This window comes from Puma concolor, chromosome A1 (genome assembly GCF_028749965.1).
Source record: "Puma concolor isolate L17-30 chromosome A1, mPumCon1.1.hap2, whole genome shotgun sequence".
Lineage (NCBI taxonomy): Eukaryota > Metazoa > Chordata > Mammalia > Carnivora > Felidae > Puma > Puma concolor.
The window spans coordinates 237,200,248-237,225,238 of record NC_141667.1 but is presented as its reverse complement, the minus strand read 5'-3'; the positions used below and the strand labels follow the sequence as shown (position 1 = coordinate 237,225,238).

The window sequence follows — 24,991 nt, the reverse complement described above, 5'->3', positions numbered from 1 at the left end:
TAGGCGTCCGACTTCGGCTCAGGTCACGATCTCGCGGTCCGTGAGTTCGAGCCCCGCGTCGGGCTCTGTGCTGACATCTTGGAACCTGGAGCCTGTTTCAGATTCTGTGTCTCCCTCTTTCTCTGACCTTCCCCCATTCATGCTCTGTCTCTCTCTGTCTCAAAAATCAATAAACGTTAAAAAATTTTTTTTTTTTTTAAAAATTGCACCCATCTCACTTCCGCACATGCTCTCCTTCTTGACAAATGGTACCGCCATGTATCCCGTTATGGAGCACGAGTTCTCGGAGGAACACTTCCTTGACTGCTCTCTCTCACACCCCACGTAGAACCCGTCCGCAAGGCCTGCGGATGCTTCTTTAGAAATATTGCCCCAGATAGGACCGCTTCACAGCACCCCCACGACTAAGGCTCCCGTCCAGGCGACCATCATTCGAGTTAAGTCTGCACGGGTCTCCTCACAGCTCCCTTTCGCAACCACGAAAAACCACGTATTTTTCGCAACCATAAAAGGAGCCTGATTGGTCCTTTTATGATTGAGTCAGACCATACTATGTTCCTGTGCGAATACCAAGGCGGCTTTCTACTCCCACTTGGAGTAGAGTCTAAAATGCATCATGGGAGAGGCCCTCCTGACCAGGCCTGCTCCTACCAGTCTCCTCCCCTTGACCTGCACTCCAGGCACACTGCCTTCCCTGCTGTTTTTCAAATACACGAAACAGTCCTTGTCTAGGGACTTGGCACTAGCTCTGAATCGTGGGTGTGCTTTTCTCACTGGGCTCCTCATTTCCTACATCTGAAATTGAACTCCTTGGTCACTGTCCATGTGCTTACCTTTAATTTTGCTCTATTGCATATGTTATATATGTATTTGTTTGTTATTTGCCCCCCTGAAGAACTTGCAGTCTTCAGGAGATGGGCTTTGGGTTTTGTTCACTGTTTCTTCTACAGAAAACAACTATTTGTTAAATGAACAATTGGGGTTATCTGAGAACTGTATTGCAGTGGTTAAATTCCTCTTAAAGCCAAAAGCTCTGTTGCGTATTGGGGCTGCCAGGGCACTGGTCACATGGAAATGGTAAAATACTAGGGTTTTTTCTCATTGTCAGTGGGTTCGTTTGTGCTGCTGTTGACCCCACTCCTACCTCCATTTATTTTATAAAAGTTTATCTCTAGTTGGGGCGCCTGGGTGGCTCAGTCGGTTAATCAGCCGACTTTGGCTCAGGTCATGATCTCACAGTCTGTGAGTTCCAGCCCCACGTTGGGCTCCGTGCTGACAGCTCAGAGCCTGGAGCCTGTTTCCGATTCTGTGTCTCCCTCTCTCTCTGCCCCTCCCCCGCTCATGCTCTGTCTCTCTCTGTCTCAAAAATAAATAAACGTTAAAAAAAATTAAAAAAAAAAGTTTGTCTCCAGATTTTATATGAAAGTCTGGGGGCGCTTGGGTGGCTCAATCGGTTGAGCGTCCAACTTCGGCTGAGGTCATGATCTCATGGTTCGTGGGTTCGAGCCCCACATCGGGCTCTGTGTTGACCGCTTGCTCAGAGCCTGGAGGCTGCTTCAGATTCTGTGTCTCCTCTCTCTGCCCCTCCCTCGCTCACGCTCTGTCTCACTTTGTCTCTCAAAAATAAATAAACGTAAAAAAAAATTTATGTGAAAGTCTCTTGGATGTCCCAGCACCAGAGTTAGATGGTGAAAGCCCCGGATGTGTGTTTTCCTGTCGTGTCCTAACATCCGTTGACAGCAGGCCTAGACAGTGCGCAATGATTCGCGACAGGCTTGATGTCTACGTGTTCACCTCCTTTACAGAAATTTTAGAGTTTGTATTACTCTCCCCGACTCCTCTCAAGATGAACAGGTTTTAAACCCCTCAGGAAGCATTAGCAGGAGGCCATCACCATCATTATTTGGTTAGTTTGTTGTGTCACAAGACTTATAAACTGCCCAGGAGAAGCATAAATTGTCAGTAGTTCTTCCAGAATGACTACCTTTATTCATGTTTAAGATTCATGTCTGAAAGGCTTCTTTTAGCTTTTCTGCTTTCTTTTATTCATGGGAGGTACTAAAAGCAACTCGTTGGGGTACATGGGTGGCTCAGTCAATTACGCATAGGACTCTGGATTTCGGCCCAGGTCACGATCTCACAGTTTCGTGAATTTGAGCCCCGTGTCGGGCTCTCGGCTGACTGTGTGGAGCCTGCTTGGCATTCTCTCTCTCCTTAGGATTCTCTCTTTCCTTCTTTCTCTGCCCCTCCCCCACTCACATGCACACACGCGTGCATGCTCGCTTTCTCTCTCTCAAAATAAATAAATAAACCAAAAAGAAAGTAAAAGCAACTTCTTTTCAGGTTGAAAATATTGAGACATACGTGAATTAAAGGCAGTTGAATGAAATAGTAGCTACACCCATATTGTGTCCTCATAAACCGTGTCCCAGAAAAATGTGATCTGAGCTCTTGAGCAACTTTGCTGCTTGAGATTGCCATGTGGTTTAGAAGTTGGGCCACCATCGCGGGCAGTTTAGGAAACTGGGCTCCAGATTAAGTGACGCCATTTATCGGGACTTTAATTATGAAGTGTTAGGATATTTAGTTGATTTCCGCTTGTCTGAAAGTATGTCTTTGTCCCCTGGGACCTTCTTTTGCCCCCAGTTTTCCATAAATTTGTGGCTATTTCTAAAGGTGGGCGTGAGTCGCTTTTTCCCAGTTTAGGCTGAACCAGACATTCCCTTCCATCTTTAGCCTGTTGGTATAACTGAGTCTCCGCCTTGTACATGAAGGTGTGCTCTAATCACACAGGGACCTTTACTTTTATTTTACTTTGTTTTCTCCCGTTTCTCCAGAGGCATGGCCCTTGTGTCCTGCCTTTGGGGCCATGGTCTGACTCTGTGATCTTGGCCAAGTTGCTTTGAGATTTTGGCACTCAGTTTCTTCATCTATGAGATAGTATTAGACAGTCTATAAGTGGATTCATTCATCAACAAATATTTATCTTCTACCATTTTCTCAGGTGCTGGATAACTTTGCATTGATTGGTTCATTTATTCATTGATATTCTCACTTGTTTCAGAAAGAACTGAAGGAAGATGGGTAATAATATTTGCTTTCACAGCGTACAAAGCACCTTCGCATATATCATCCATTTGATTATAATAATAGTCCTGAGAGGCCGGTGGTGCTGCTTCATGGTACAGATGGGATAAAAGGTCTTTCCAACAAGCCATATTTGATGATTGTCGGGGAAGGGTCATCAGGAGGACGTGACCACTGGTTGACCTGTGATCTGGGCCTGACCCTTGGAGGCTCCTCACATCCTTGGAATATGGCTTCCACGTGCCCTCCCTGCTTCCAGGAGGTGCCCCAAGCACCTAGCCTTGAGATAGTGATTTGGCGTTGGGAACCTCTGCACTATATGCTGACTGAGCCCCATTAAGGCCTCTTTATAAACTGAAGATTTAAAAAAAAAATGCTTATTTGTTTTGAGAGAGGGAGAGAGGAACGGCAGAGAGAGAGGGAGAGAGAGCATCTCAAGCAGGCTCCGCACTATCAGCACAGAGCCCGACGCGGGGCTCTGTCTCACAAATTGTGAGATCATGACCTGAGCTGAAATCAAGAGTCCGATGCTTAACCGATCGAGCCGCCCCGGCACCCCTAAACTGAAGATCTGATGGGCAGGCGCAGGGAGGTACTTGCCTTGTGGCCACCCACCCTGTATGTGAGCCCTTGCTTATGGAACCTGCCGCCTGCCAGGCTGTGGGGTCCGCCTGTCTCCTCTGCCTCTCCTTGCCATCTGTGGACAGCAGGGCAGGTGTGGGTGGCAGTTTCAGATGGCCTCTGGGCAGCTCCAGATGCTTCAAATCTACGATTCCGTGGTCCCAACCGTTCCGCTCAAACTATTAGTATAATTACTCTAAGAAGCTCGTTCGAAGTGGAGATTTCTGATTCACTGTGGGGGGTGGACCCCAAGAGTCTTCATTTCTAAGAAGCAATGGTGGCAGTTCTGGTCGGGGGTCTGCTGACTGCGCTTTGAGAAACGCTGCTTCTGGGCGAACACAGCGCCCGCACAGCACAGATGGCCATCACACGTTTACTGGCTCAATCTGTGGGCAACGAAGCTGTGAGAAATAACCAACAGAAATAGAATGAAAACGTTCAAGCGTAGATAGACAGGTGACACCCGTAACACTGATGGAATGGGAAAGTCGGCTTTGCTGTGGACCCAGACACTTGCAGTGTCTGAAAGTGAATTAACTGGTGCTCAGCGTGCTGTGCTCTTAGGCCCCCCTCCTAGCACCCCAGGCCTTCAGATTTGACCTTGCACACCTCTCATACCACCCACACTGCTAATCCACTGTCATTTCCCCTGTTAACCAACAGCCTCTTCCAACCCTCTCTTTCCTTCCAGGGCCTGGTGTAGGAAGCCGTCAGCATCGCCCTGCCTGGCGCTCCTGTGTACAGATCCTCCACTGCGGAGGAACGGGGACCTGAATTAGAAGATCCCAACCCCTCTGGAATAATACATCTAACGTTTGCACAGACCCCAGGGAAGCTCTGTCTTAGAAAGGGGTCAGCTGAGATCTTCCTGCAGTCTTTAAAAGGCTCTGCGGAAAGGGCAGCTCTATAGACGTTCACGAATAGGGTTTCAGCCTTGCCGCTCCCAGCCCTCCCTCCACTTGGGAGCTCTGATCTCCTCGGACAAGGCCACTCCCCCTGCCTCTTCCCCTGTTCGCCGTGTTAGAGGACTTTTGTTTATTTTAAGTTAAATCACGACTCTCCTACAGATAGCGTTCAGGAGGGAGCCGGTAAGATGTTACAGTCCATTCAAAGCATAATCCAAAGAAGACACATTTCTAGATCAGGAATACTGAAGCGTATATGCGTATAGAGGCAACATTAGCATTTTTCTGCAGAATGGGGAGGGGGGCGTAAATTGAACTGCCTGCCATCTGGCAGCATTTCCTTGTCTACAGGCAAGAATTACTTTGAATTGCCTTCAGTTGTCTGCAATTCACAGAACTCAAAGACAATGAGAAGCGAGAATCAAATAACCTGGAAAGACGTGAGCTGGACATTTCATGGTTTTCTACTGCAGCACAAATTTTGGCGCACTGAAGTCGTTTACATGCGATGAAACGCAGCATTCGTCTTCCCGTTATTTTGTGTCCCCTGTCCTCGCTGCTGGTTATGGTCTTTCACTCCGGAGAGCAGACAGCACAAAGGTCTCGAGTCAGATCCTTCTAGCTGTCCTTCCCTGTAGTGTGTGAACTGGACAGACCGCTGCACTTCTCTGAGCCCTGGAGGTCTCATCTTTCAAACAGAGGTAACAGCACTTACCTCCTAGGCTCTTGCAGAGTTGAAGTGAAATGGCGTGTAAAGTACCTGGCACTCAGCAGGTGCTGTCCCAAGGTGACTTTGCTGCCATTCTGCTGCCCATCGTCCTGGGCCTACTGACTTGACCCTCAGTCACTGAGGAGTGGGGGGGGGGGGGGGGGGGGGGCTCAAGATGGGGCACGTACCCCTACATTGTCCAAATCATAAAACTAATCAGGAAGTTGAACCACCACCCCGGGTACTCTCTGGCTAGGCTCTCCGAGTTTGCAGTCATAGAGGAAGTGCTGTGATTCGAATAGGGAATAGTAATGGGAACTGTCAGCAAGTTTGATTTTTTCCCACCAGCTACAGCGTATTTAGTACAAGCATTGACCCTGGGTAGACTTCTAAAGAACTATTAAGACGTCAGGGAACTTATATTTATTACATTTAATTGGAAATATAAGCTTGGCACGTAGGAAATACGAAAGGAGTAAAGCAGTAGAGCAGTAAATAAATGATAAATGCAGTAGGTGGTCAGGGAAGGGTCTGGTTCCCTGTGCATCCTTCTTAACAATCCAAATAATGGGCCATCTTGGCTAGGATTCTGCCACCAATTGATGGGAGCAAAGAACTGAGGCAGGTGTGTGAAGAGTTCTAGAAAGGACTCTCATAGATTACTCATGGAAAAGCATGACTGTGTGCGCCTGTGTGCGTGGCTGAGTGAATTAAATCCTCTTCTCAGAGTTCTAAGCTTCTATATTGAAGGGTCTCTGTGGACAGACCAGTCACAGAAGCAAAGCCTTTACTTATTTATTTATTTATTCATTCATTCATTCATTCATTCATTCATTCATTTTATTTTTTTTAGAAGCAAAGCCTTTAAACCAAAGCTTTAGGAACATGTGACGTCATTTTCAGGGTGGGGAGAGGCCCGAACGGGATTCCTCTTTTTCCTTTCAGACCTGTGCCTATCTTGGTGTAACTTACTTATTTTTGTTTGTTTTTAGAATCATTTGAAAAGAACTGCTTTAGAATTAATCAGCCGGAGGAGGGTCGATACCGGCAGGGTCACCAGCGGGCCGAGGGGCGATGAAATACAAGGATGGAAGGGGACAGGTGGGTCAGGGGAGGGGGGCGAGGTTTCAGTCAGAGCAGAGACGGGGCTTCGGAGGAAGGTAGGTCTTTGTCTGCATTTTATTTTATTTTTAAAGTTTATTTATTTATTTTGAGAGGGAGAGAGAGAGAGTGAGCACGAGCAGGGGAGGGGCAGAGAGAGAGAATCCCAAGCAGGCTCCACACTGTCCAGGCAGAGTCCCGGCTCAAGGCTTGATCTCACCAGCCAGGAGATCGTGACCTGAGCTGAAATCAAGAGTCCGACTCTTAACCGACTGAGCCACCCAGGGGCCCCTTTTGTCTGCATTTTAAACCTTCCCTTCCCTTCCCTTCCCTTCCCTTCCCTTCCCTTCCCTTCCCTTCCCTTCCCTTCCCTTCCCTTCCCTTCCCTTCCCTTCCCTTCCCTCCCCTTCCCTCCCCTTCCCCCCCCTTCCCCCCCCTCCCCTCCCCTCCCCTCCCCTCCCTTCCCTTCCCTTCCCACAGCAATGTGCTATGCCAAGAATTATTCCATTGAATACTAGATATGCTTTTAGATGCAATGTGTGAGCACTAGATAAAATTTTTGGTGATAACAGAGATGGGCTTAGTATTTAATTTGTAAAGTTTCATGCTTTAATTAACATGGCCACGGATAGTTTTCAGGGAATATCCGGAATGTTGATGGTTGGAACGGAGATCCAAACTGGGGACTTGAACATACGGGCCCCATTCAAGTCTTGTTCTTTTAGTGAAATTCAAGCTTTAAATGATGAATTTAAGTTTTAAGATTTAGCTGGTGTAGCTATAAACAGCTCGGTACAAACTGCTTTTTTTTTTTTTTTTTTTTTTTAATTTTTTAAATCTTTATTTTCGAGACAGAGAAGGAGAGAGAGAGAGAGAGAGAGAGAGAGAGAGAGAGAGAGAGACAGTGCGGTGGGGGAGGGGCAGAGAGAGAGGGAGACACAGAATCTGAAGCAGGGTCCAGGCTCCGAGCTGTCGGCACAGAGCCTGACGTGGGGCTCGAACTCACGAGCTGTGAGATCATGACCTGAGCAGAAGTCGGACACTTAACCGACCGAGCCACCCAGGCGCCCCCAAACTGCATTTATTTTTAAATTGCTTCCTTGGGATATCTTGCTGAAGTTATTTGATTTAAACTGCCTTCCCTTTATTTCCAAAACTTTGATTCAAGTTCCAGGACTGAATACGAATACCTAGGATTTTTTTCTATTGTGTAAAGTGCATTACAACTCTGGATGGACGGAAATCTCATTCTTTAAAAAAATATTTTTTAATGTTTATTTATTTTTGAGAGAGAGAGACAGAGAGCGTGAGCGAACAGGGGAGGAGCAGAGAGAGGGAGACACAGAATCTGGAGCAGGCTGAAGGCTCTGAGCTGCCAGCACAGAGCTGGACACGGGGCTCAAACCCATGAACTGTGAGATCACAACCTGAGCTGAAGTCAGACGCTTAACTGACTGAGCCACCCAGGCACCCCATCATTCTTTAAAAATATGTCACTACTAAACATCTTGGTAAAGAATGCACAGGTCAGGGGCGCCTGGGTGGCTCAGTTGGTTAAGTGTCTGACCCTTGGTTTTGTCTTAGATCATGATCTCATGGTTTGTGAGATTGAGCCCCGAGAGTTGGGCTCTGCCTGCTTGGACCCTCTGTCTCCCCCTTTTTCTCTCTGCCCCTCCCCTGCTCATGCTCTCCCCCTCTCTCTCTCCTCCCCGCCCCCCAAATAAAGAAATAAACATTAAAAAATGAACAGCTCAAACTCGATTTCACATAGAATAGTCCCTTAGTGGTTCTGGTACTTTAGTGGATGACCAGATAACTACTTAGTGTCAACCAAGAAAAAGAGGCAGAACTGAAATAAAATAAAAGCAGTTATTTGGGGTCTGAGAATTGCGATTTGGAGGCACAGATTTGGGTAACAACCCACATTGCATCCCACTAGGGAGCCAAAGTCAGGAGTTTTTAAATATTTTTTTTTTCATATATGTATTTTTTCATGTATTTTGAGAGAGAGAGAGTGTGTGAGAGTGGGCACGTGTGTGAGCTAGCAGGGGAGGGGCAGAGAGAGAGAGAAAGAGAGAGAGAGAACATCCCAAGCAGGCTCTGTGTTGTCAGCTCAGGGTCTGATGCGGGGCTTAATCTCACACACCATGAGAGATCGTGACCTGAGCTGAGATCAGGAGTCTGATGCTTAACCGACAGAGCCACCCAGGCGTCCCAAGGCCCATCTCCTTAATGGCCTCCCGACTCCCTTTCAGAACCCCTTGATGTAAGGGACTCCATTTTCTTTCACCTTTCACATTAGCAACGCATTTTGTCTTCAGAGCCTTGTTCTTCACTGTGTGTAACGCATAGCAACTATACTTTTTACATTTGTCTACGTGTTTCTCCATAGCTTATGGTCTCTCTTTTCCTTTCATTTTTTTAAAAAATTTTTTTAGATGTTTATTCATTTTTTGAGAGAGACAGAGCATGAGTGGGGGAGGGGCAGAGAGAGAGGGAGACACAGAATCCGAAGCAGGTTCCAGGCTCTGAGCCGTCAGCACGGAGCCCGACGTGGGGCTCGAACTCATGAACCGTGAGATCGTGACCTGAGCCAAAGTCAGATGCTTAATCAACTGAGCCACCCAGGCGCTCCTCTCTTCCTTTTAAAGGAGAAGTAAGCCATATGGCAACTTGAGAATTACACAAGTAACTATTACTTTGTACCTGCACAGCACTAGAAGTACATAGCAGACCCCCCAAAAGAAGGAGTCTGATCTATGACTTTGTACGGCGGGCTCTACTGGGCGTCGTGAAAATCTCTGGAGATGAAGCAATTGTATAGGACGCGTTTGCTGCTAAATATGGAGCCTGGCATATTTAACCTCTGACTGAGGTTCCCTGTGAGGATATCTGGGTCTTTTTTGCTCCTTTAGGATTCACCATCTTTTTCCGTATCGTGGAGTACCTCGAACTGAGCCCCTTGTTAAATCCCCCTGTAATTCCCGCCAATTATAAAGTGGTGATGATGAGCAGTTATTGGGAGGTGATTAAAACAGGCCTGCAGGTATAGGGCTCAAACTTTGCTTTCTGGTCCTCGGGAAGGACGAAGCCACAGAACTGTCCTTTTCTGGCTCATTCCTTAACTGTAGTGTTAGTTAAGTAGACAAAACACTTCCGAATCAAGGGGAATATAGAGAATTCCTTAAGGACTTAATAAACACCTTCAGAGGCTCTCTGAAAGTATGTATTATTTACCTGTGGATTTTGACAGAAGCATTTGTCTGTAGACTGAGATGCTTCTTTTAAAAGCGTGGGCTTGTTTTTCATGCCTCATGTAAGGGTGCCGCTGAGGTTTGAGAGTGCGCATGCTTGGTCCGCCATACCCTCTACCTAGAGGTTTGTCTCCATAAGGCCTGTGACTCAAAGTCGTCCTGTCATTGTGGGCTTGTCAGTAAGTGTCCCTACCTTCCCTGTGTTGCAAGTTAAAAAAAGTTACCCAAAGGTATTTAAATAAAGGTCACAAGCAGGTCCCGTTAACGGTCCTCTATTTTCAATCAAATTGCAAACCTGGCCTTCACCCTCCTTCCTTCACCCTCTGCCGCCACCACAAGGAGTAATATGCCCGGGCTTCCGCATTCTGGTTCTGGGAGAGGGGAGCGCGTTGTCCTGTGGGACTTGGGGAGGCTCCTGAGTGGGGAGGGCTGGGGCGTGGAGTGGGTGGGGGTCAGCTGTCACAGGCCGGGGAGAGAGAGGAGGCCTTTCCTCGAGGCCCAGCACAGGCTCACCGAATCCTGTCTTGCTGAAAGTGCTCTTCAGTCTGTAATGTGTCTAATGCTGCTGATTATGCGATTCTGACTTGAGTCCCTCTTCCTGCCCTGTGGCGTTTCTCTTATAGCTGATGGGTCTAAAAGCACTCTTCACCTTATGGCCTCTGTAACCACATTGTCAAGCAGGGTGCTTCTGGATGTCAGCGACCTTCCAATTTAGGAGTGACTTGATTGGTGATTACTTTCTTCTCTCTCCCCCTCTGCACTTCTGGGCAGAATGTTCCAGGTCTCTGCACACAGTTAGGTTTAACTGCTGTTACTCTTTTTTTTTTTTTTTAACGTTTGTTCATTTCTGGGACAGAGAGAGACAGAGCATGAACGGGGGAGGGTCAGAGAGAGGGAGACACAGAATCCGAAACAGGCTCCAGGCTCTGAGCCATCAGCCCAGAGCCCGACGCGGGGCTCGAACTCACGGACCGGGAGATCATGACCTGAGCCGAAGTCGGACGCTCAACCGACTGAGCCACCCAGGCGCCCCTTAATTGCTGTTACTCTTAATGCAAAGTGTATGGCAGAACAGATTGAAGCCCCTAAAGGATTTCCTTGAGACTGAATCGTAAAGAAGTCGGTTAAAGTTCTTTTTCAGAAACAAGTTCGCTTAAACCAAGTCATTTTATTGAATGGTTTTGGTAAAGACATGTGGTCAGTTTTTCCCTCCTAGACCCCTGGGCGTTCCAGTGATGATTGTGGCACTTGAGCTTGTGTTTTAGCTATTAAGGGTTCTTGATGGTTCCAAACGCAGCCTGCCTCTTGAATGTAAGCGACCGTCAGAAGCACGGGCCTGAACTGCGTGCTCTGTGAAAGTCTCTGCGGACGGGCCTCTCTTTTCTTTCTGCTCCCGTCAGCGTGTCTGTGTATGTGCTCCGTTACCGCTGTGTTTCCAATATACATCTTTCCCATTGGCCTTTCCTCCCACTCTTGTCCAAGATCAATCCTTCCGTTTAAAAGCTAGAAACTTGCGCCGCCCCCCCCCCCCAAAAAAAAGTATGGAGGACACACAGTGCTTTCTCAGTGGAATCTATCGAGATGTGGTTTAATGGAGGGTGAGAAGCTGGACAGATTCCTGGGACCAGAGTCCAAGTTGATACTGTTTTCTGATTGTATCCCCACCCCCACCCTAGTTGAGCTTTATTGTTGAACCTGAATAAAGAAATCTCTCGTTATTTTAAGGCCTTTCCCATTAAATCTTAACGTTTTAAATTTGGAGGGTGCAGGGAGGATAAAACTTGACTCTCTAAAAAATTAGGTATTTGGGTATAATTCCGTTTTGTTTCTTGTTTCCCATAACCCCAAGGGTCCCTCTTATTGGAAGCATTAGAATTTTACTCCTCAGGTCTCCTTGGAAGGCAAATCTTTGATAAAGTGTGGGACATTTGAGTTTGTCCTGGCAACCGCCTGTTTGTTCTCTGTATTTGAGTCTAGTTTTTTTTTTTTTTACATTACACGCATAAGCGAAATCATATGGTATTTCTTGTTCTGTGACTTGTTTTTACTTAGCAGAATGACCTTCTAGGTCCATCCATGTTGTCATGAATGGCAAGATTTCATTGTTTTTTTTTTTTTTTTAATTTTTTTTTTAATGTTTATTTATTTTTGAGACAGAGCGAGACAGAGCATGAACGGGGGAGGGGCAGAGAGAGAGGGAGACACACAGAATCGGAAGCAGGCTCCAGGCTCTGAGCCGTCAGCCCAGAGCCCGATGCGGGGCTCGAACTCGCGGACCGCGAGATCGTGACCTGAGCTGAAGTCGGACGCTTAACCGACTGAGCCACCCAGGCGCCCCAAGATTTCATTGTTTTTCATGCGTGTGTCTCACATCTTCTTTATCCAAGCATCTGTCTATGCTGTTTCCATGTCTTGGCTCTCGTAAATAACACTGCAATAAACATGGGGGTGCATCGATCTTTTCAAATTAGTGTCTTCATTTTCTTTGGGTAAATATCCAGAAGTGGAATTACTGGATCGTATAGTATTTCTATTTTTAATATTTTTTTTTTAGATTCCAGGGGAAGTAGGCAGTTAGAGTCTAAAGAAGACATCAAGCATGTTCATTCTTTGGAAAGATTCCTCCAAATCTGGTTGTGGTCTGCAAGGAGGAAAACCAGGCAGCTGAGTGGATGGGTATTCTTAATGCTAGAGCCATTTGTGCTCCTTGAGCGTTCCATTTTAAGTGTATTAATTATTCAAGAAACTGGTAAATGTAATAGACTGTCAAGTACCGTGTGGGAACTTGGGGTCGTGCAGGAACTTGGCGCATTCAGGATTCACTCATTGCTCCCGTGCCGGGGTGCAACAGTAGATGAGGCAGGAGAAGTCACTCTGCCTTGTGTGATTTCCACGGGTGTTCGGGTTTATCACGTAGGCCAGGAGGGCCCTGGTAGGTGGGAGGTGCTGTCACAAGCCTGCAGTGATGGGTCAGGTGTTGGTGACGAGGGAGGCAGTCTGGGCAGGAGTCAGCAGGTGTGTGATGATCCAGCCGGTGAGGATGAGACCCTGGAGAGGGATGGCTGGGGAGGAGGGGCTGGGCTTCTAGAGATGAAACCTGTGCGGTGCCTCCAAGACAGAAAATCAGTGGTGGCTGATGTTTGTGGTTTGAGAGCTTAATATAAACACCAGATTCGATGAGGAAAGCTCAGTCAGTTTGGATTTAGAGCGTTGGAGAAGTATGTGGGACCTCTGGGTGGAGATGTCTGCTAAGCAGCTGGAAGCGTGGGCTCATGTCCATGAGTGAGGTCTGGGACCCAGACCAGCTCAGAAAAGGACGGCGTAATCTTGGGTGAATGTGCAGCCTGGGTGGGAGCTGAAAACAGAACGGTGGAGCCTCACATGTGGGGGGATGGTCAGAGGGGGACATTTGTGTGGAAAGAGAAAACAACAACAGATTCCTAGAAACCCAAACAGGGACTGTGGTAACATGGAGGAGATGTTACTTTATAAGGCTGAACGCTACGGAGGGGTTTGTAGGAATGAACATGTGGACAGCTGGATTTGGTAGGTAGGGGGTTGCCCTTGATCTTAGGAAGAGTGATTCCAGAAGATGGTAACAAGGAAGCACTGTAGTGGGTTGAGGAACGGTGGTTAGACATGAGGGTTGTTGGGGATGTTCTGAGAGATGAAAAGGCGGAAGGTTATGGTACAGAATTGAGTGTACTTAACAGGAATGGAATAGTTGGTGCGGTCTCTACTTGCGTAAGTGTGTATTCTTACCTCAAACGTATTTTACAAAGTAGGCACTCATTGTATGTGTAATACATGTGCAATACATATGCGTCTATAACATGTAAATTACTCAAATGATATACACATAGATGTAAACCTGTCTCTTGACTATTTTGATTAAAAAAAGCCTTTGAACGGATCGGAAAACCTCAACACTTAATTTTATATGCTTTCTCTAAACGGATTTTAATTGACACATTCTAATGGGGACCTTTACTTTGGTCGGGGGAAATCCCATGTAGTCACAGTGCAATGGGAATTGATTCCTCCTCCCCCTCCCCCGCTCTAGGAAACAACCCGAGGTTATCTGAGATCCAGTTTCAGTACTTAGTTGATTGCTTCTAATTAGGCAATGGTCTTGCTTTCATATGAGGAGCTTCTTAGTAAAATGTGAACTCGTAGCATTTTTTTAAAGTTTAATTCTTCATTGAGATATAACCTACGCACCGAAAAGTGCATGACTGTTTTTTAATGAGCTGTCATTCGTACATGAAATTCACTTCTTTAAAATGTAGACTTCAGTGGCTTTTAGTACCTTCTGAAAGCAGCTATCGCCACTATCTAATTCCAGCACATTTTTATTTCCGCCCCCCCCCCCCTCGCCCCCAAAGGCAATCCCATACTCCCCTACCTTCCCTGGAGCCCCTAGCAATCACTAACCTATTTTCTGCCTCTATGGATTTGTCCGTTATGGCCCTTTCCCATAAGTGGAATCATCCACTATGTGGTATTTTGTGTGGGGCTCCTTAGCATGATGTTTTCAAGGGTCACCTGTGTTACAGGATGAATTTGAATGTGATTTACTTGTGGTCAGATAATATTCCGTTGTCCAGACATACCACATTTTGTTTATCCACGCCCGTGAGTGACTTTTAACGTTCTCATTTTTAAAGCTTTGGGGCCTGGTTTGTGCGTGCAGAAGCACGTAGGGGCCCGCACAGAGGCTGTGCCATCAGCTTCGCCCACATCACTGGGCACTTGAGGTTCCTATGCTGATTGACCTCGGAGGCTTTGTGTGTCTGGATGCTTGTGTGCCCACAGCCACGGGACAGCTTTGGGTTTTATCTGCACTGAATCCCAGGCGAGGGTGTTTCTAGGGACCCTAGGATGGAGCAGAGACCCCACGCAAAGTGTCCGTTGACTTTCGTCCCTGGGGATCTGCAGACTTGCATAAATGTGGAATGATATCCCCCCTCTCCCCCCCGCCCCGGTGTGGATATTGACTAGTTTGGGAGCTTTGATGGTTCCTAGCAAATACTTGGGGCTGACATCTGGTCATATGTGTATGTGAGCTGAGCAGGGTGTCTCCGAGGCCTGGTGGAGTCTCCTGGGCAGGGACGCCCGGGCCGAGAGCCGGGCTCCTGCCGATCAAGGTCATGTCCCTGAGGTTTGTACAAGTGGACTAGCCTGCTCATTTTCTTTCTGTCCACTTTTTCTGTGGGCGATGTGACCCTGTTTACATCTCTCAAAAGGAAGCACTCCCAGAAAAACCCCTTTAGGATTCATAACTAAGTGGGCTTGTAGGGATTTACGTGTTCTTAGGTGGGTAAATGTTCTTTCATAGAGCCTAACACCCTTGCTTTTATATTTTTCCCCTAAGTATACATAATTGACGTCTCAGTAAATGACGCAGACGGTTTGTGACCGAAGTTCCCCAGCACTCATGCTAAGCTAACGAGGTGCACCCAGACATTGGGTTTTCTTGGCTCCACCTGGAAAGGGGGTTCGTCAGCTTTAGGGAGGTTCCTTGTATACTTTGTCAGTTCAGGGGAAATCTAAACAAGTCCAGGAATGACTTCTAATTGTTTTTTCCTTTTGTTTTTACTTTTTATTTTATTTTTTTAATGTTTATTTTTGAGAGAGAGAGAGAGAGAGAGCGTGAACAGGGGAGGAGCAGAGAGATAGGGAGACAATCAGAAGCAGGCTCCAGGCTCTGAGCTGTCAGCACAGAGCCCGCCACAGGGCTCGAACTCACGAACCGTGAGATCACGACCCGAGCCGAAGCTGGACGCTCAACCGACTGAGCCACCCAGGCGACCTGCTTTTTTCCTTTTGTTTAAAAAAAAAAATTTTTTATTCTTTATTTTTGAGAGACAAAGACACAGCATGAGCAGGGAAGGGGCAGAGAGAGAGGGAGACACAGAATCCGAAGCAGGCTCCAGGCTCCGAGCTGTCAGCACAGAGCCCGACGCGGGGCTCGAACTCACGGACCGCGAGATCACGACCTGAGCCCAAGTCAGATGCTTAACCGACTGAGCCACCCAGGCACCCCTTTTCCTTTCGTTTTTGAACCATGAGAGTCGTTGCAAGGTCTGAGCTCCTGAGCTTTGGCCCCATGTCTTTCTGTGACTATGTGGAAAAGGCATTTTGTAATGTGTTTATTCCTTGACTTGGGTGTGTGTGGATGGGGGGAGGAGGAAGGAGTGGTGGCGACTTGATGTGAGGATCTCAGTTGTGTCCTGCAGCTCATATTGTTTCTAGCCTGTTTTTGACGTGTTCCTTGCATATATGAGAGTAAAACGCACATGCTTGATTCTTGAGTTTTTGACTGCAGTTCTTAATTGCATACAGAACTCTCAGGCATTAGAAGTGGGAAATATAGGGGCGCCTGGGGGGCTCAGTTGGTTCAGCATAGGACTTCGGCTCAGGTCATGATCTTGTGGTCTGTGAGTTTGAGCCCCATGCCCGGCTCCGTGCCGACAGCTCGGAGCCTGGAGCCTGCTTTGGATTCTGTGTCTCCCTCTCTCTCTCTACCCCTCTCCCGCTCACGCTCTGTCTCTGTCTCTCAAATAAATAAAAAAACGTTAAAAAATTTTTAAAAAATCTATTAATTTTGGAACTACCATTTGGCCAGAATGTTATTTATTTTTCCCCTAGTTTTAGATCACAGGATAAACTGATCTCATGAAAAGTTTTGCACAGTTAAATAGAAAGAACCGCTCAGTGCATGTGTGTGTGTTTCACATGTGCATGTGTGTGCCTTTTCTGACTAAATTTAAGCTGTTCGCTGTCTTTTTTTTTATCGGTTCACGACCATAAAATTTAGCACTGGAGATTTCAAATTTACCTTCAGTTATGGTGCAATAATTCGACTCTGAAGATGTATCGATAACCTTCCAATTAGGGTCAGAATTAGTCATTTGGATTCGGAGCAATATTTCGACCATGTAGACATTGTTAATAACTGCTTTAACTGTAATTTAAAAACTCAGATGTTTACATATTTTGCTTTTTTTCCTCCCAGGGCTATGTTTAAGCTAAGAAATCAGATGGCTTTTCCACAGATCAAAGGCCTATAAAATTAGTCTTCAAAGCCTTTGAAGCTGCAATATTTCAGGAAATAGTGTAAATAAAATCAATCGACTCTTTTTAAAATAAAGCTTTTCCTGGTATCGCTAGGGATTTGTATTTAGCATTTCTAAAAGTTTCTTGATGGTAAAAACCTCACCATTAAACAGGATTAGAGACTCATGTATTTTTTAAAGTCAGGATTACAAGTGGATTTTAAAGAAAATACATTAAGGGAAACTTCTACTTTATCTGAAGCCTAAAAGAATGGGTAGGGGAAGAGAGGTTGAAGGAGTGTATAATCTGCTTTAGAGAGAAAGTGAGACAAACTTGAAACAAGTAGACACTCTGGGATCTTCGTAATTCCCAAAAGGATTCTTCACCATTGGGCAATCTCCAGTTTAGATACCGGACACGTATGTTGATAAGATAAGGCAGCCTTAATTTATGAATCCAGTGTTAAGAAGGCAATTTTTATTTATTTATTTATTTATTTAACGTTTATTTATTTTTGGGACAGAGAGAGACAGAGCATGAACGGGGGAGGGGCAGAGAGAGAGGGAGACACAGAATCGGAAACAGGCTCCAGGCTCTGAGCCATCAGCCCAGAGCCTGACGCGGGGCTCGAACCCACGGACCGCGAGATCGTGACCTGGCTGAAGTCGGACGCTTAACCGACTGCGCCACCCAGGCGCCCCCAAGAAGGCAATTTTTAAAAAATAAGAAAATAGAAAGGAAAACAACCTTCCTATTTTAATCTTTTTCTGATCCTAAAATGTTCTTTTAGAAAATGAAATTAAGAACAGGAATAAAGAAGAAATAAGCCGTTTATATCCATAAAGTCTAAAGAAGAGAAGTACTGTTAACATTTTGGAATATGAAGGAATTCTTAAGGAATATGAAGGGTCTTAAGGCTTTTCCCCAGTTTGTTATATTTGTTATTTTTCAGAGTCACCATTTTAAAATCTTAGATGAATGAATGTGTCTAAAGGATTCTATGATCCTTAGTGGATTTTTAACCAGGAGTGGGGGGGGGGGGGGGGGCGGAGGGGAACAGGTAAACTTTGAGAAAAAGGAAGTTCTGGGTAGGAGATTTGCAACCTAGGGAAATTCAGTAAATATTTAAGACCGAATCCTGTCTTCAAAACGTATTTTCCAAAGAACTCTTAGGGTGTTATCAACTTTTTCGGATGACTTTTACGGAGGGTTTTTATTTTTTATAAATAGTCAAAGATCATAGAGCTGAATTAGAAAATAGAGTTCCCCAGCTTTGAACCAAGTTTGTTAGCAAATTTGGCCTAGTTCATGCTGTTTTGTTTTCTAATGCTGGATTTTTATTTCTAGGTTGCTAATTATTTCATTAGTCTTTTTATGGAACGATTATTTACCAACATGGCAGGGTTTGTCACAACTGGAGATACGTGAGAAAATTGGGGAGACGAGGAAATAGGAGAAAGAAAAAGACAAAATCAGTAGTCAAAATACAGTTGGCTCCAATCCTTTAAGCAGCCGAAGCAAATAGGAGGCATGATCAGTCAGGAAAATTAGTGTCCGTTAGAAGAGAAATTCGGTTCCAGAGACACTGAGCTATTTGGGATACGGAGTCCAGATTTGAATTTCTCTTGGGAATCCCAAAAGGTGCTGTGATAAGGGACCAGAGGGTTTTACAACATCCCTAAAGAAAATGTAGTGAATGATGTGTTGGCCTGGGAACGTACCGGTCCGTCACGAGCTCCCCCAGCGCCTGGTGTGTGCCGGGACAGGGCAGGGGCGATTCTGGGGCAATTCTGGCAAACGATCTGGCTCAGGCAGTGTTAGGGGGCCTGGGTGCTGCAGGGTTTCCCTAACGGGGAGACAGCGTCCAATCTTCCGCGGAGGTGGGAGGTGCCAGGGGATGGAAAAAAAAAAATCACAAAATGGAACTTGACTCACCCTCTTACTCATTTCCACAAATGTTGCCCGTATGGGGCTGTAGAATCCATCAGGCTATTTGATAGAAGAAGAAAGCCTTAATTTGCCATCCCCTCGAAGGTCACCTCGCCATTGCCCCTGCACCTCCTTTGTGACTTGGCAGGCTTTTAAGAGGATTCTTTTTTTTTCTTTTTTCTCCTCACTTGTTTCGGGTTTAGGGTTTTGTTAAATGAGTTTTGGGTCTTACGTTTTCTTCGCTATAAATATCCACCCAAAGCCATCGCGTTGAGAAATCTTTGCAGCCTGGAGTTTTCGGGATTAAAATCCAAGAGCCATTTGACGAGCCGAGGTTAACCAGGGAGCAGCTCTGCGGGGTGCCCGTCTGCCCCTTCTTAAGTGACGGGACGGTGGTGCCTGCCTCGATGAGGCTGAATTCCGTGCGGAGGTGCACTTAGTGGGACCGAGCTCTGCTGGGGTGCTGGGGGAGCCAGGGTCTTGGTTGTAGGCTCTCCCCATAACTTCTCCCTATAACTTGCTCCCAGGCTCAAGGATGAATCCTCAGATGAGACTTGGAATTAAAGCAAGCCAAGAAGGCTTCTGTTCACCTAGAAATTTTACTGTCACCCAGCAAGATCTACCCATGACTATCCTTCCACTGTTTCCTTTGCTAATTTGGTAGATAAAAAGTTAAAAAAAAATTGTTTTTTCATGAAAAGCGGCTCCCACTCCTCTTTCTGCTATTATGCCACGTAAATTGGAACAGGAACGTTTCAGGGCATAATGTAATTCTCTCAGATTATCTTGGGGATCCGCTTTGAGCTCTTAATGCCTAGACACCTATGAACGCTTACGGCTGCTTTTGCGTTCACGCAGCCCGTGTAAAGGACCGAGCACCATGCCCCTGATCTACGGCTGTAGGAGATGCTGTTCCATAGGTAATAGACTCCATCTACAACGCTGTCCTAATGTAGGTGCAGCCTACACAAGGCACGGGTGACAGAGGACTCGGAGAAGAGCAGCACTACTTTGAGTAGATAGAATCCTCTGTCTTGTAGATCTAAGGGATTCTTCATCCTATAGCTTGAAATGTAGCAAGATCAGCTGAGGCGGTTCAAAGAATTTTTCTTTCTTTTCGTAAAGGTCAGCCAAATATATTTTGAATATGTTCAGAGCCCTGAACTAGTTTTTTTTTTTTTTTTTTGGCAATGAAAATATTTAGGTGAAACCTGAAAATGAAATTAGATGGTATGCCGGAAGCCAGAAACCCAGAAGTTACACGTGAACGTGGACCGATAATATTCTGTCTTAGAATAGGTTGTTTATCTCAGTGAGCACCAAAAAAGGAAAACCATGGGCTCAACACTAGAAGCTGCTGATTGGGGGTCACAATACTCACGCTATTTTAAAATTGCTTTTTCTTAATTTGTTTCTTGGACGAGGAGTTTGAATATCGTGCTGAACGGTCAGGTATTTAGTTTGCTTTTGCGGTTTTTAGAACAGTGATGCAATGGCTACTAAAATACCCAAATCTAGGGAATGTGAATTGGAGTCGAACTTTCTAGACCACTGCTTTTTAATTGGTAAAAGTTATAACTGCTGAAAACTGTTGTGGGGAGAAGAATCGAAAGCATCCTTTGTCAGGATCTGTTGCTTTTGGTAATTGAATGGTTTTGTCCCCACCTTACAGTGGGAACAGTGGGAGGGCCTTGACTACAGAACTGACCTCAGCTGATGCCAAGGCGGGGGTGGGGGGGTTGGCACTATGCTGTGAAGTGTTACCGGAGCTTTCCTGCTGAACTTTTTGGTTTTCTTTTCTTTTCTTATTTTTTAAGTTTATTTATTTATTTTGGGGGGAGGGGGGAGAGAGAGAGAGAGTACGGGCACGCACTCGCAGGGGAGGGGCAGAGAGAGAATCCCAAACAGGCTCAGCACCGTCAGTGCGGAGCCTGACGTGGGGCCCGATCCCACAAACTGCGAGATCATGACCTGAGCTGAGATCCAGAGTCGGATGCTTGACCGGCTGAGCCAACCAGTCGCCCCACCTTGTCTGTGACCTGTTTCCTCATTCACGTTTTCTTTTTTTTTTTTTTTAATTTTTTCTTTCAACGTTTTTTATTTATTTTTGGGACAGAGAGAGACAGAGCATGAACGGGGGAGGGGCAGAGAGAGAGGGAGACACAGAATCGGAAACAGGCTCCAGGCTCTGAGCCATCAGCCCAGAGCCGGACGCGGGGCTCGAACCCACGGACCGCGAGATCGTGACCTGGCTGAAGTCGGCCGCTTAACCGACTGAGCCACCCAGGCGCCCCTCATTCACGTTTTCAGCCTGGACAAGGTAGGACTCAGATTTTTGCAATTCAAATACAAATTATCCTCTCCTATATACTTTGTATAAGTAGTATTGGGAAAATTACCATAGTCAACAAACAGTATTGATGGAAAAATTACCATAGTCAACAAATCAATACTCAACACAAAAATGTCCTTATATATAACTTTTTCAACCATTAGACTGGATTTTTCAGTTTTATTTTGCCCTGAGAACCCCAAGGTAGGTATTTTTCTTGTACTATTATGTGTAACAAATGAAACCTACTGAATGCAAATTAAGAATTTCAAGCTATAAAGACCACGGTTAATCTTAAAGGCAGGTGGAAAAAATTTTTAACATTACAAGTCTCTCAGGGCGCCTGGGGGGCACAATCAGTTAAGCGTCCGACTCTTGGTTTCGGCTCAGCTCGTGATCTCCCATCAGGCTCTGTACAGATGGTGCGGGGCCTGCTTGCTTGGGCTTCTCTCTCTCTCTGCCCCTCCCCCGCTTGTGTGAGTGCTCACTCCCTCTCAAAAAGAAAATAAATTAAAAAAAAAATTAAAGTCTCTTAAGCAGGAATACTGTTCATTTCCTGGAGATTTGTTGAAGGGAAGATACGAACCGTATTGGATTTTTCCCCACCTGAGGCCTTTGCGGGCCACAGAAACTCTTAGAAAGAGGGGTGTAAATTTCAGATCAGGTGATTTGGGAAGAGAGGCAGGAGTGAGTGAGTGCGTACTTCGCAGTGATGACCCGGAGATGCAGTTAAATAAACGAAACCGCCTCACCCCCTTTAAGACGGCTCTTGTGACATACTAAAAAGAAAACCCAGAAAATAACACATGTTGGCAAGGATCTGGAGCCCTTGGAGCCCTTGGGCGCTGTCCGTGTAAGACGGTGCTGCTGCTGTGGAGAAGCAGCCAGAGGCTCGCCCAGAGTGCCAAGTGTGAAGTCCCCACCTGAGCCAGCGACTCCGCTTCCGGGTGTAGACCCCAAAGAATTAAAAGCAGGGTCGTGAAGAGACCCTTGCACACCCAGTCACAAATGGCCGAAAGGTGGAAGCCACCGAGGTGTCCGTTGATCGCCACAACGGACGTGGGGTTGTTTCATCCCGTGGGATGTTATTCGGCCTCAGCAAGGAAGGAAATTCGGACCTGCTGCAGCCCGGATGGGCCTGGAGGGCGTTGTACGAAGTGAACTAGGCGGTCGCAAGAGGCAAATACTGTAGGATTCTCTTTATACGAGGCACCCGGAGGAGTCAAGTTCCTGGAGGCAGAAAGTCGGATGGTGGCTGCCAGGGACAGGAAGAGAGGGGAATGAGACATATTGGCCAGCTGTGCAAGAGGAAAAGAGTTCTGGAGATTGGTGTGCAACAATGGGAACGTACTCATGTTAGGAGGGGTTTAGATGCTTTACCACAATTGGAAAACTATACATGTAATTTATTGTATGTGCCTGTCGTGATTTGATTTAAAGTTTATTACTATTTTCTTAAATGTTTATTTATTTTTGAGAGAGAGAGAGAGAGAGAGAGAGAGAGAGAGAGAGAGAGAATGGGGGAGGGGCAGAGAGAGAGGGAGACACAGAATCCCAAGCAGGCTCCAGGCTCTGAGCTGTCAGCACGGAGCCCGACCGCGGGGCTCGAACCCACGAACTGTGAGATCATGACCTGAGCTGAAGTCAGATGGTTAACTGAGCCACCCAGGTGCCCCATGATTTGATTTAAATAGTAGTTTAATGAGGTCAGTGCCTAGATTGTAATCTGCTCCCCCATTCCCTATCCTCATCCCCTTATATAATTTTTTTGCTATCTTCTTATAAATACTGTGTAACTTGGGGGTGCCTGGGTGGTTCAGCCGGTTAAGCGTCCAACTTCAGCTCAGGTCATCATCTCGCAGTTTGTGAGTTTGAGCCCTGCATCAGGCTCTCTGGCTTCAGTTCTGTGTCTCCCTCTCTCTGCCCCTCCCCGCTCGCAGTCTCTCTCCCTCTCTCTCTCTCTCTCTCTCTCTCTCTCTCTCTCCCCCCCTCAAAAAAATAAGCATTTAAAAAAATTTTAAAAATACTATATAGCTTGTTTTATTCGTTGTCTCTTTTCCCTCTAGAGTGTAAGCTCCATGAGGGCACAGACTTCTGTTTTGTTCTATAGCTCTGGTGCCAGAAAGGGTGAGTTGGCACATAGTGGGTATCAGCAGATATCTGTGGAGTGATAGAATATTGTAAAGTCAAGTCACTTGAATGACAGTTGCATTTGGGATATTTTATCTTAATGTCTTTTTGAGATTTAACATAAAGCATACAACTCTAGAGTAGATCACTCAATAAATACTTATGCATCTGTATGCCTGTGGTCAATGCCCAAAGGAAAACGCAGACTATTCCCACCTTAGAAGATCCCTTATGCCCCTCTCCAGGCAGTCCCCTTCTAGACAGATGTAGTCACTGTTTTAGTTTCTATCACCCCTGCATTTATTTGCCTTCACACTTCAATTAAATGGCATTTTACGGATATACTCTTTTGTCTGCGTGATGTCTGGGAGGTTCAGCCACGTTGAGTGTTTTCCTGGGTGGCAGATCGCTGTTGGTTCATCTGCCCCTTGCTGATCAACATCTGAGTTTTTTCTGTTACGAAAAAGATTCCCGTATATATTTTCGGTGGACATAACTTGGGTGAAATACATAGGGGTAGAATTAACTCCTAGGATAGACCTATCCTTTAGAAACCGCCCGATGGTTTTCCCGGGTGGTAGAAATGCTTTACATTCTCACAGCACTTGGGCCCCATTCTGGTGAACATGACGAGTGCTTCTCTTTAAATTTTTTTTTTTTTTCAATGTTTGTTTATTTTTGGGACAGAGAGAGACAGAGCATGAATGGGGGAGGGGCAGAGAGAGAGGGAGACACAGAATCGGAAACGGGCTCCAGGCTCCGAGCCATCAGCCCAGAGCCTGACGCGCGGGGCTCGAACTCCCGGACCGCGAGATCGGGACCTGGCTGAAGTCGGACGCCCAACCGACTGCGCCACCCAGGCGCCCCAGAGTGCTTCTCTTTAGAAGCCATGCTTGTGGGTGTCTGTCTAGTGCATCCTCTGTGGTTTTCATTTGCATTCCTCTAAACGAGTAAGGTTGAGCGTCTACTCACGTGCTTATTGGCCACTGGAATACTCTCTGCGAAATACCTGTTCAAGCCTTTTGTTCATTCATCTTGTCTCTACATCTTGTTCTGTGTGCAGCCTTTATTTTGGGCACAAGTCTAGTGTCAGATACACACATTGCAAATATCCTTTTCCAGCCTGCGTCTTTCCTAAAATCCCGTAATGAATCGAAGTCCTTAAGTTTGGTAAAATCAAATTGATCAAGGTTACTTCAAAGATTACGTTCTGTTTAAAAAAAAAATGTTGCCTGTCTTGGAATAATTTTAAAACCCTTAATGCAGTTAGCACAATAAAATGAACTCATATTAGACACTCATTTGAAAGGGACAAAGAATTAAGTTTAAGCAAGTTCAGGATCCAAACCTCTTTAAGGATAAGACCAAGATACGAGGCCTCTTTTTAGGTGACGTTTTGCATACACTTTTTAAAAATTGAACTTTGTTTTGTTCAACATTAAGAGAATCTGGTCGGACGGCCACAGTAGGGGGACAGTGACTTGGGAGAGAGGAGATTGTTTAACTTGGACTCGGAACCTTTGTCTTCTCTCTCCGCCACACATTGTGGGCCTAACGCTTTCTGTTTGCCCCTCACCTTTCCTTCATGGACTCTGTTATAAACTTTTATTCTACTGTTTTTCTAATGTTTTTTTTTCCCCCCTGTTGTTTTCTAACGTGCTAACCCAATAGGAGAGCCCAACAAGACGTTGGAACGTAGCATCTGCTGTGCAAAATTAATGGCTGGTAAAGCCTGAGGTTGCTGTACATTGGGGTTCTGTTGAAATTGTTCCCAAACTTTCCCTGCTGCTAGGATTCTTCCTTAAAATAGGGTCGTGAAGGGACTCCACCTTGCGGTTCTGCCACTGCCCTTTCTGGAGCCCGT

At 46.0% G+C, this 24,991-nt stretch overlaps 1 protein-coding gene across 8 annotated transcripts in view; it reads left to right on the top strand.

Annotated features, from left to right (window-relative positions):
• Positions 1–24,991, top strand: part of ATP8A2 (ATPase phospholipid transporting 8A2) — a 651,437-nt gene that overhangs the window by 51,559 nt on the left and 574,887 nt on the right. The window contains exon 1 of one of the 8 annotated variants that reach the window (XM_086715029.1): positions 19,453–19,585. The exons of the other annotated variants lie outside the window; for them this stretch is intronic. Within the exon in view, the coding sequence (XP_086571155.1) occupies positions 19,546–19,585 (40 nt within the window). The 5' untranslated portion in view covers positions 19,453–19,545. Of the gene's footprint in view, positions 1–19,452; positions 19,586–24,991 lie in introns of those variants that run through there. 8 annotated transcript variants of the gene reach the window in all.